Here is a 12,309-nt window from a genome sequence, read left to right as displayed (position 1 = left end):
TATCCACTCGTTATCAATACATTGGCTGTAGGGTTCACCGTCAGCCGACTTAGCCTATATCTAACGTACCTCTAACGTAGTCACGTAGGTATTCACGTAGGTATTTACGTACTATATTTACGTAAGTAAGTATTCACGTACTGTATTCATGTACTATATTTACGTAGGTATTTCCGTACTATATTTACGTAGGTAAGTATTCACGTACTGTATTCACGTAGGTAAATATTCACGTACTATATTTACGTAGGTAACGTAACGTCTGCATATCTTATGAAGCACACGTCGGGTACGTCCGGTAATTTTGAACATGCTCAAAACATCAGCGTTCAACAACGTACCCCTAGCGTAACACAGTGAGCTCTTAACGAATACTACTTATACCTTACCTTATATCAACGTACACCAGCGTGTTGCCGATATTTTGTATACGTCATTTTTGTATACGTTATGCATTCGTTGGATATTCGTCTGATACATTTTGTATAAGTAAGTGATACTCTATCAATAGGTTAGACATGCGTATCTGTACACGTTCACTTTTCTGATCCAATCCGATGAAAAGTTGGATGTATTTGGACTCTGACAAATTTTCGTATACGCCGGCATAAGTTTCTGTCATACGTGTGACGGGGCCTTTACTGACTGAAGAGTTTTCATATTTCTCCTATAGATGACTTATCCCCGTACATTGATCATAGAGCCTGATAAAATCATACAAAGAAATGTGTAAAATGTTTATTTGTCAGTTTACTGTACAAAGTTATTCATCTGATTTGGCATTACATAATAAAGATATATAGACAACAACAACAAAAACATTGTGTTTTTGTGAATGCTACACTGCTGGTTGGGTGGGGGGGAGTGCCTTTCACTTGTGCACAATTTGATCCTCGAGTGTCTCCAGCTTCTTTGACATCGCTTCAAGTACAAATGTTAAGGAAAGATGCAGATATAAGTGAAAACACAACCTACCAAGTTCGGAAGTTTCATTTATTTCATTTTCTGACCCCATGTGGAAGGCCCAGTCACATGTCGGAGTTGTGCCTCCCCACATCATTTCAGTCAATCTATATTTTGTCAAGAAAGGCTCATCACAGTAGTCTTTCATGAGTTAAACCATGATACTTTGTTTTATATATCATATTGACCTCTAGGGTTTATTTGTTACCCACTGATGTGGCATTCCTCTGACAGAAGGGAGAGTCGTACAAACAGTCATACAGTTCATGTTAGTATTATCCCCTTCACTTATAATGTATATATATATATATAGTATGTTCCCTTGTCCCCTCTTTTGTGTTCATTGTCTGGCCAGACAGATATAAATATTTCCTCTTTTGTCTCTGCATCAATCAGTCATCTCACTATGTTTATTGCTAATGCACCATTTATGAGAGGAGCTAGAACGAGCTGCAATATGTTGCCCTGTTAAATGTGTTTCTGTTTGAAGACATGTTGGTCATGGACTTTAGAATGCGGGTATGAAACCCTTGGATACTTTACATCTCCATTAAGCCTGACGCATGTCATCAGCTGGTGAAACTAGAAGAATGCATATCAGAGATCAAACAATGAACGTCATCTAACTTTCTTCTTTTAGATGCCGAACAAACTGAAATGCTGATTCTGGTTCTGAAGCAGATTAGAAAAACATTATGTGGTGTCCTATCTGATCCTAATCTCTCATTTGAAGAACATATCAACAATATTAATAAGACTGCATATTTCCACTTACAACATGCTGAAACATGTCCGTGCATTAGTCTCATCCAGGCTTGACTACTGCAACTTTTCTCAGGTTTACCTAAATCAACTATCAGCAAACTACAACTTGTACAAAATACTGCTGCTAGGAAATTAACGGAAACTAGACAATGTTATCATATTACCCCTGTTCTTTTTTCATTACATGGGCTCACTGTACATGCTAGATGATCCTACTTTTAACTTGTAAAATATTACAGAGACTTGCACCATCCTACTCACCTATAGTCACTTCTCACATACCTGCGAGGGCGCTACGATCTCAAAATGCCAGTGTCCTGACTATTAGGCAGGGCCTTCTCTCACCAAGCTCCCCTGCTTTGGAATTTTATTCCTATTCAAATTTGAGAGGCTACTTCAGACTCATTCAAAAGTAAACACATATTTTCACATCAACCTTTAAGCTCACTTCTAGTCTCTTCAAGTACTAAACTATCCAACTTACACTTTTGTACATTCTTGTATGTTTTGCTAATGCTACTACTGTTTTTATTGTATGTATTGTGTGTCTAATTTTACGTTTGTAATGCTTTGTATGTAGTTTATCTCACTTCTATACGTTGTTTTGCCAATGTGGCTCATTGCTGTTTTTATTATAAACACAGAGCTTTGAGGTTTGCTTTGTGGTATTGGACTATATGAAATTTGAATTGACTTAAATTGTCTTTTGTGTCCGACTTGCTTGGTCCATCGCAACATGTGTCAGAATCAAGACTTTCATACACATGTATTTCTAAAATCATAAAACAAAAGACACATCATGGTATTTACCCTTTTTTAGTGTTTGCATGTAGCTGTCTGTTCATTAGCTCTGGAGGATTCTTTGGCAGAGACACATCTACCTAAGATCACCAAAGAAACATGTTGAATCAGTGTAACTGTGAAGTCAACAGTTATTTAAAAAAGGATATTATTCTGCACCAGGTTCTTCAGCTTCTCGGTGAGCTGCTTCTGAAACGTTATCACGTTCTGGCACTGGCACATGTTTTCATCAGATGGATTTGTCTGTGGGGAAGAGTACATGAGAAGATCGTCCTGTCCTTGTATCAGTTTTTCTTTCTTTTCCTAACCCTATCTCTTCTAATCTTTCCCGCAGGTTTCCCTTCCTGTCTCTACCTGTAGAGAATGTGTTGAGCACACATGACTGCACAGCAAAAATTACTTTTGAGTTATGTAAGATGGATAAAAGTACAGAGCTGCTTCCTAAAACAAATGTATAGAGTTGCTCAAATCAGTGATCATCATAGCAGCAGCAGGTGGCAGTGATGCACCATTTTGATGGAAGAAACAGTGCTGTTGGTATCATTTTAGAGACCCTGTTTGGTGGGTTGAAGATTCTTTTTCTAGTTGAGGTAGTGCAAAGTACCTTTACATATCCTGGACTTGAGCTTCTTTGTAATTTCTCCCATTTTCTCAAAATCTTCAGCGTAATAAAGATGCTTCTCATCAGGCTCCGAAGCTATTTCTCTCAGCTCCTGTTCAATGGCTTTGCCAATACCCAAGGCATATACCGTGACCCCTGAAAACGACAACAAAGCAAAGGATAGCGACAGTATTAGGAAGAAGTTTGATTAAAAACTGTAGTGCATCTGAATGGCAAGGCAAGATAATACGTGTACCAGAGTTCTTTGCTTTATCAGCCCATTCAGACACATCATCCTGTGATCTTCCATCAGTGAACACAATGCTGACACGTGGCATGTTGGGCCTGGCTCCTTCTTTAGCTGAAAAGCTCGACTCAGACATGTGGCGTAAGGCTGAGCCAGTCATGGAGCCTCTGCCCATGTACTGCATCCGGGACACAGCCCGTCTGATGTCCTGCGCTGTGCTGTACTGGCCCAGGGTGAACTCTGTGCGCACCTTGGTGGAGTACTGAAGAAGGCCAACATGTGTGCCCGTCCTGGAAATGTCCAACGAGTCCACGATGGCGTTTACAAACTGCTTGACCAGTTCAAAGTTGGCCGGTCCCAGACTCTTAGAGCCATCAATGACGAAAACCAGATCCATGACTCCATCGCCACACTCTGGCTCTGTCAGATACAACAAGCAGCAAGGAAATCATAATTTAAGTAAAAGTGCATTTAAGATAAGTAGATTTTTAAAAGAGCCTGATCTCCTCCAGCAAATCATTCCATTGTAGCGGCTTTTTGAATGAACTGAAGTCTGGAAAGGTTGTGTTTGCTTAAGCATGAGAAGAGTGAGGTACAGTAATCTAGAGGGAATATGATGACTGCATGAATGATTTCCAGGTTCATCGAGGAGATCAAGCACATGTCTTGTGTATTTTTACTTAAGAGAAGGTAGAAAGTTGAAATCATACTTGTGCAGCTCTTCCCATCTTCAGCCAACACAAATCCTTGAAAACATCTGCAGATGTAGGAGTCAGTGATGCTGACACACTGGTGTTCACAGCCGTGCTCCACTGTCTGACACAGATCCACACCTGTCAGTTCAATTATACAGACACAAGGATTGTGTATGATGTTGTGGCACATTTGAGTGTTTAAAATATTTGGTATGCATATGATATATTGTAAAAGGCACTGAGTTGTTGGATTCATTAAAATTGCAATTTGAGATCATGCAAAGTTGGATTCTTCATTGCATATTATTGTTACTGGAAATCCTCAGTCAACATTGTGAACAACAGGAAGTGAAGTTTGGGAATGAGCAGAGCAAACATGAATAACAGATTAATAGCTATCTGAGGACATGAGTGCTTTATACACAGAAACACAGAATATCCCCATAATCTGGGGGTAGGGAAAAAATTAATTTTTAGTGAGAGACAGGATTAACGCTGACCTCATAACTCGCTCAAAATGTATCCAAAAATGATGTAACAAGTGAATACTGGAATAGAGGACCAACAGTCAACATTTAAAAACATGCTGATGAAAGATTATATTCAGAAATGTGTTCAAATGTGTGACTACGACTACATTGGGGTTTTCTTCACTTATCTACAGTTTATTATGATTTAGAATTATCATGTAAAACTGAATCTGAAGCCTCCACACTGAATTACTCACAGCAGACTCACTGCAACAAAACTTACATTATTTACTGTATGTCATGAGGCAATAATATTGTGTAGCATCACATTAAAATCACTGTTTTAATACCCCCATCAAATCCTTTGGCTGCAGTTCACTCATATGTATGACAATGAAGGAGCCTGGACTCACTTTGACATGTTTTTCCATCAGGTCGGAGTGTGAATCCATTTCTGCATTTACACACACATGAATCCTCTGAATTGATAAACTCCTGCTCACAGCCGTGTTTCCCATCAGCACAAAAGTCCATCTCTGCAGGAAACACTATGTTTATCAATACAGACAGGATTGAGAAGTAATTACTGAGAAAATAAAATAATACCCGCAACTGCTGTCCATTACGGAAGTAAGAAATAAATATTATCCATTTTCTAAATCTGATCAAAATTGTTGTCTCCTGTGTTAATGACTTAAAGGAGGTGAACAGAGTTTTAACCAGGAAATTCTTTCTAATATTACTATTATTTTCTTTCCATTTGTGAAAACATGGGGAAAATAGTTTTGGCAGGATTGTTATTTAATATTTCTAGCCAAAAGAAAGACATGACAGTAATGTTACATAACCTGCTAACACTATATGGAGCTCGTGTTTAGAGTGGAATTAAAACTCCTGAAATAAAACATGAATGCTTTTAGTCCTATTTAAAACATGAGGTGGTGCTCTTCAGCCTCTTGTGGCTGACATTTGACTTAATTCTTAAACAGGAGAGAAAACAATTAAGACCAGAATTTCTTTCCTCACTTGCCTCTCAGGGCTTCCGTAGTCCAGTCGGACTCATGGAAAGCATTAATCACAAGTGGTGATCACAGTACTTCTATCACATTTGGGCTAATTATCAAGTTTCTTCTTGTGCTACATATCGGACTGTTGCACTAAGTGTTCAGACAGTCATATAGCACTAATGAAAAACAGGTTGGAGGACATCTGAAATAATAATTAATGTAAACAGCATTACACAACGTGTGTACAATGTTGTACTTATGAACACTTACTCTTGCATGTTTTCCCATCAGGCCTGAGTGTGAAGCCTCTTCTGCATTTACACACACAGGCATCTTCTGTATTCATAAACTCCTGTTCACACCCATGGGTGCCATCAGCACAGTGGTTAAGCTTTGCAGGAAATAGTCAGTTTACCAGGAAAGGCAGGATTAACGAGCAATTTCTTAGAAAACACTGCTATCTGTTGAGTTCTGAAACTTTTCAAAATCTCATTCACAGATTATATAAAATGTACTGAGCACATTTACTGTCCGTTCCAGATGATCCTTGAGCTTTCCTGCATTCTTCCTATTGTTCCATTGTATCAGTGAGCGCAAACAGAGCACATCTAACTCCAGACGGCTAAATAACCTTCAGGCCACGACCTAAACATAAAACACACATCCCCCTGTCCTGTCCCAACATCTTAAGTAAGTCTTTCTAAGAGTCATCAACAAATGAATGATGGCTCTTCTTATACACATTTTAACAATGTATGAATTGAATCGACAATCCTGTAGAAAACTTATATACAAAACAGACATCTACAACATAGATGTATACAGCCTGACACATGTTTACCTGCTCTAAAAGAAAAAAGAAAGCCTAGAAATATTTTTTAAATATGAGCAAGGATGTAGAAAAACACAATGGACACTTACTCTTGCATGTTTTCCCATCAGGCCTGAGTTTGTAGCCTTGTCTGCATTTACACACACAGGAGCCTTCTGTGTTCATAAACTCCTGTTCACACCCGTGGGTGCCATCAGCACAGTGATCAATCTCTGGGTGACAAACAACAACACAGAACAGAGATTGAAGCGTTTGAGAAAAGGGCCTTTAAAGACATTTTGCAAGACACTACAGGTGAATACAGTAAAAGATTTTAACTGACAGATATCACCATTAAACTTCCCCAGTTGATTAGCTGATCAAAAAAATTATTTTGTATTTTGTAAGTGTTCTGAAATGTTATGTTTGAATATGAAATAAGGCATTATCTAATGATAAATAGACAAAGTAAAATGTCTATGAAAGAAGACATATTATGGAAGCAAAATATCCCAATATCTTACATTTGACCAGTTTATGATAAAACCATGTTTTTGCCTGTAGTATAGCCTGAAATCCTTTTAGTATTAGATATTAGTGTAAAATGCAGTCATCAGGTCGCAGTGGTCTATTTCTGAGGAGGAGGAATATTCAGTTAATGCAATAATGTTTCTCCTCATACCACTATACTACTTACAGCAATACCTGTGTAGCTGTACTAGGACTAGGACTAGGATATATTAAAAGTTATCATAAATGTTTTCTGCATGCATAAGTCCGTTCAGATACACATACTGTATATCCCTAGTATACAAGAACTCAAAAAGAGAAATTGAAATCCACTCTCAAAAGAGTTTCCAAGACAGGAAATATTAAACAAGCGTTCCTGTTTTGATTCGGTGATACTATGAAAGCACACTTCCTTCAGGAAAACTCCCCCACTTTACTTTCGGTTAACATCCACCAGAGGAGCAAAAGGGATGTTTTCCAACAGTGGGGGGGAGGAACAGCGCTGCTGGCTCTCATTTGGATCAAGATTACTGAACACCGTGTTTTATTCTCCAAATGCATTGGCATAATATGGCTTATTATCATGCCTTCCTCAAGATGGTCCTTTAAAAAATCTAAAGATTAGGGTAATGCTGTTAAATAGTATTTATGGTGATTTAAAAAATAATTATCTAAAAAACATATTTTTCCTCTTAGTAGTGTAATAGTAGAGCTATTTATGAATGTGTTTGGTGTGTGTTGCTGAGTGTTGGAGATATCGTCCTTCTCTCTAATAGAACTGGAAGGACTCGGCTTGTGGTGCTCGAAGCACCAAAACATTTATTTTAAAAACTTTAAACAACAGCTGTGTCATTTTCCAGAAATCATGACCTGGTTACTCAAGATAAACAAAACAGACCTTACAGGCAGTTTAATGTAGGAACTACTTTCTTCCTACCAAAGTACACCCCACAACGAGTGAGCAAGAGCTCAAGAGAAAGTGAAGCTGACGCCTCGTGGGATGAAAACTGTGCATATGTAAAAAAGACTTCAGCTGAAAAAGAGAACACATCTTTCTGGGTGTAAACAGATCAGAGAAGAGAATAAAGGAGTTCCTTCACCTTTGCATGTCTTGCCATCGGGGTTGAGGGTGAAGCCCTTCCTGCACTTGCACCTGTATGAGGCAGGGCTGCTCACACAGATGTGCTGGCACTGATGGTCCACCACCTCACACATCTCTGAAACTAACACATGCACAAACAACACAGACACTCAGACAAAAGGGTGAGAACACACATGCATGGATAAATGTTGAGGAGGGACATTGAATAAGAAATAGGTGGGATTCATCACCTCCACACAGTTTGGACTGGAACACAGAGATGAGGGTTTCTATCTGGCTAAAGTTGGCCACCAGGTGCACATGCTCAGAGTGTGGCTCACTCCCTATGGCCTTCAGAGTGCTCATATCCACCCTGCCCACTCCGATAGCAAAGATCTGGATGCCGGCCTGCCTGGCCTGAGCCGCGATCTCCTTCCACCGTGTCCTGAGGCCGGCCATCAGTCACAACCATAGCAATCCGTGGGATGAGCAGGTTCGCTGGTCGAGCTCCCTCTTCCTCAGTGAAGGCTGTGTCCATGGTGTACTGGATGGCCAGACCGGTCATTGTTCCTGTGGCGAGGTGCTCCATGTTCCTTACCGCCTGCTCCACCTCAGTCTTGGTGGTGTAGGTTTTGAGGGAGAACTCGGGCTGGACCACGCTGCCATACTGTAGCAGACCTACCCGAGTGGCATCGGAGCCGACCTGGAGGAACTGAAGCAGGTTGATGATGAAGGTCTTGACCCTCTCATAGTCGTTGGGGCGGATGCTTCTAGAGCTGTCGATGACAAAGACGAAATCCAGTGGGGTTGCTTTGCAGGGGTTCTCTGTGATGAAAGACAAACAAATACTGCTAACTCACAAAGGTTTGATGCAACATGTGAACTAGATTCTAGAAAATAGTTTGACTTTGCATCTTAGGTAGAAATAGACATAAATGCAGTTCACCAGCTGATCACATACCCGCTGGTTTGGTTTGGACAGTAGTCACATTTTGACCTCTGGCTGCGATTGGTCTGGGACGCCGTCTGTCCAGTCGAACTGCGTTACAGCACAACAGGCAGAAGAGGCCAAAGGCCAGGGACTTCATTCTGACAAGATGTGACAACTGCAGCGTTCAGAGAGAGGGGAAAACACAAGAACAAGAAATGATGGAAACACTCCCACAATGCAGTGCAAACAGAGAACAAGCATGCATGTAAAGACAGGCACAGAGGAAGAGAGAGTTAAAAAGTTAAGAAATGGCAAAAACAAGAAAACATGTTATTTTTATCCTCTTTTGTTTTATCTGGATCTGGATCCAAATCTGCCTCAGAATATACACAACGAAAGTCAATTCTGATAACTGGCTGATTATTTTCATCATTTTCAACTCTGTCTGGGAATATTAGGTCTTCTACAAGAATACATTTAGTTGAATTTTATGTCAGACTAATAAACAATCATTTAAATGTATTATGATGCTGGATCAGCACCTAATTGTGAATTGTCATCACATGTTGCAGGATTGTCTAAATGTGTTCACCTGTCCTCTAAACTCCATAATTAAATGGGAAGTCTATGATAAGTAAGCAAATTAATAACTTTCTTTGAGTGAATCCAAATATTTTATCTACCAAATTTGGGGAATTTCTGATAAAACAATTTGTGAGAGAAATGGTAAAGAAAACTGTTTTGCAAAAATTCTAAATATTTTATAGCCCCTGGAAACGTGGTTTCAAATCTTAGGTTTTTTTCATAACCTTTAACATTTATTACTAAATAAGCAAAATCACCAAATTGAGGTTCTGAAATAAATCCTCAGATATCATTCATCAGAGTATTGACCACATGAGGAAACTACCCGTCAAAAATCACATTTTGATTAAAAGGTTGCTGAATCCTGGTTGGCTCAAGGAAATATGTTACATCTTGTTTTTCAAATTGAGCCTCACCCACTTCAAACTGGTGACAGACAAAATAAACAGAAGATAGAGAAATCTCTCGTGTGAAAACCAAAACCTTGGCAGAAAATGTTCAAAGTAAGAAGCTGATTGAGAACATACGTTTCCAGGGATAAGAATTCCAGGAAAAATAAGGTTCAAGGTTGATGAATAAAAATGTAAATAGCTTCACAAATGGCCAACTGGTGACACTATTCACACCAACAATCAAATCCTTCCTTCTATTCCTATCATCTATCTATAAACCAAATGTAACCGAAATCTGTTAATCAATCAACCACACAGGACTGAAAACACAGGAAACTGTATTGTGACTCTGTGTCAGAAAGCTGACTAGTGAAGTGTTAGATTTAAGTTAATGATGAGGAGGGATATAAATAGGGAGAACTTTACATATTTAACCTCCTTAGTTTCAGACTTCACTTTTTAGTGTGTATAGATGTAATGCACACAACATTGCATAGGTTTTACAGAGCCACAGGAAAGAGTCCATTTCAAATGGCATCGTCTGAACGTAAATCAATCACATTTACTTATCAACTTTGTTGCAGCATTCCATTATGGGCTTGTTTCTAAACGAGTGTGGGCTTCACATGAGTCTCAAGTTTTCCCATCTGCCATCATATGAAGTAGACAGAACTCTCTATGCTGCATTGGTGGTTTAAAGTGATTTAAGAGAGGCTGAAAAGTACCACAGACTTTTTACCAATCCAGTCCCCAGGAGAGCCATCATTACCTGTCAAATTCAGACTGCAGGCTCCTGCTGCCTGAAACCTGTCTGTGATCAGTGTAGAAAACAGCAAATATATCCAACACAGAATGACGTTGGTCCTTTAGGGACAAATCTTAATTCTAAGGCAGAATTTTATGATTTCTGAATGGACTTCTGAACGTCTGTGTTCAGGCTGATAACACTGACTCAGTGCTCAGTCTGTTGGCAGCACAGGCAGATGAACAGTATACGGTAGCAGCTGACCTGAGACCTGCAGGGGTCACCTATCCATGTTGCATCCCACAGAACCGTTGACCTCTGACCTCACATCTGTCTGATGTCTCTCTGCCACAGGGCGGACAGTGTTTTCTTCATCAATTATCCATCAGTATAACAAATACACTATCTATTTAATATCCATAGACCTCCATTCTGTACCACGCTTAAATGTGTGTCCACAAATTAATCATTTAATATTTACATTTAAGAAAATCTTCCAAAATAGTCTGGTTATGATTTATGACACATCAGTGGCAAAGAAAGCATGGAAACAAATAATGATCCTTTACATTTTCATTTAAACTAAACAGTGGTGGAAGAAGTATTCAGAAATTATCTGTTACAAGTAAAAGTAATACATTTAAAATATTATATATAATGTATTATTGAATTATGAATATTGATGTATTAATGTGAACATCATTGTAATGTTGCAGCTGGTGAAGGTGGGCCTAACTTTAATAACTTCATATAGGCTTACTACTGGGCAGCTTAACCCTTAACAATACACCATCATTTATTTCTTGATTTATATTTCATATTAATAATCTTCAAAGTAACTACAGTCATTAAATAAATATGGGAGTAAAGAGTACAATATTTGCTTCTGAATCATTTTAGCGAAGAAGTACCTGAAAATTGTACTTTAGTACAGTAATTGAGTAAATGTACTTGTTACTTTCTACCACTGTAAATATGAATGAAAACAGTGATTGTGACTGAAATGGTGATTCCATAATCCCTCTCACATTCCTCACGACTTAGAGCCGAGGCCATGTGTTTACTATGAAACAGAAACAGCGTGTACCTCGTATCGTGTTTTATGGGACCTGATCTCTGTTTTGCACATTCCCTGCCTCTGATGGCTTTTCATGATGCAGGTGATGGAAACTACAAACGTGTTGATACAGAACACAGGTCGCAGCTGGGATTCCACTTTGTTACCATGTTTTTAAAAACATTTAAGATCACTAGTTGTTATAAAAACAAATACAAAATGATATTGCTAATATGCAAGTGTATCTTTCAGTGCTCATTAAACAGACTCATGCTATCAGGAAAATAAATCAAAAACTACTTACCCTGTTATCAAAACTTGAACTTCTCAACTCTTGCAATCACAGTTTGTCAATAATTCCCAACACAATCAGTCCATATAGCTCCAGACAGGGAACCTGCATATATCCCAGTACTCTGTCCGGTTCTATCTGTCCGGGACCTTGCATTGCTCTGCCTCTTACTCTATCCACTCTCTGTTTCTGCGTTTACTCCCCCTCTGACTCCCACCACGGAGACGCCTCTTATTCTGCTCAGTCTGTTGGTAAAACAGTACTAACAGATATCCAGGACTGAAGCTCGTAAATGTACACCTTCAAATCCTTAAACATTTCATAACAAGACATCGATGTAATGGACGTGAGCCGAC

At 39.0% G+C, this 12,309-nt stretch overlaps 1 protein-coding gene across 1 annotated transcript; it reads right to left on the bottom strand.

Moving 5' to 3' along the window:
• Positions 1-729: 729 nt before the first annotated feature.
• Positions 730-12,098, bottom strand: LOC115021286 (matrilin-2-like). The gene is given in 12 exon segments (XM_029451608.1): positions 730-927; positions 2,679-2,772; positions 3,134-3,286; positions 3,387-3,797; positions 4,088-4,210; positions 4,956-5,078; positions 6,471-6,593; positions 7,971-8,093; positions 8,203-8,386; positions 8,388-8,776; positions 8,913-9,057; positions 11,966-12,098. Coding segments are annotated over 10 exon segments (1,770 nt in total). The 5' UTR covers positions 9,040-9,057; positions 11,966-12,098; the 3' UTR covers positions 730-927; positions 2,679-2,758.
• Positions 12,099-12,309: the final 211 nt, after the last annotated feature.

The sequence above is a fragment of the Cottoperca gobio genome, chromosome 16 (genome assembly GCF_900634415.1).
Source record: "Cottoperca gobio chromosome 16, fCotGob3.1, whole genome shotgun sequence".
Taxonomy (NCBI): domain Eukaryota; kingdom Metazoa; phylum Chordata; class Actinopteri; order Perciformes; family Bovichtidae; genus Cottoperca; species Cottoperca gobio.
This window is presented reverse-complemented; position numbering and strand designations above follow the sequence as displayed.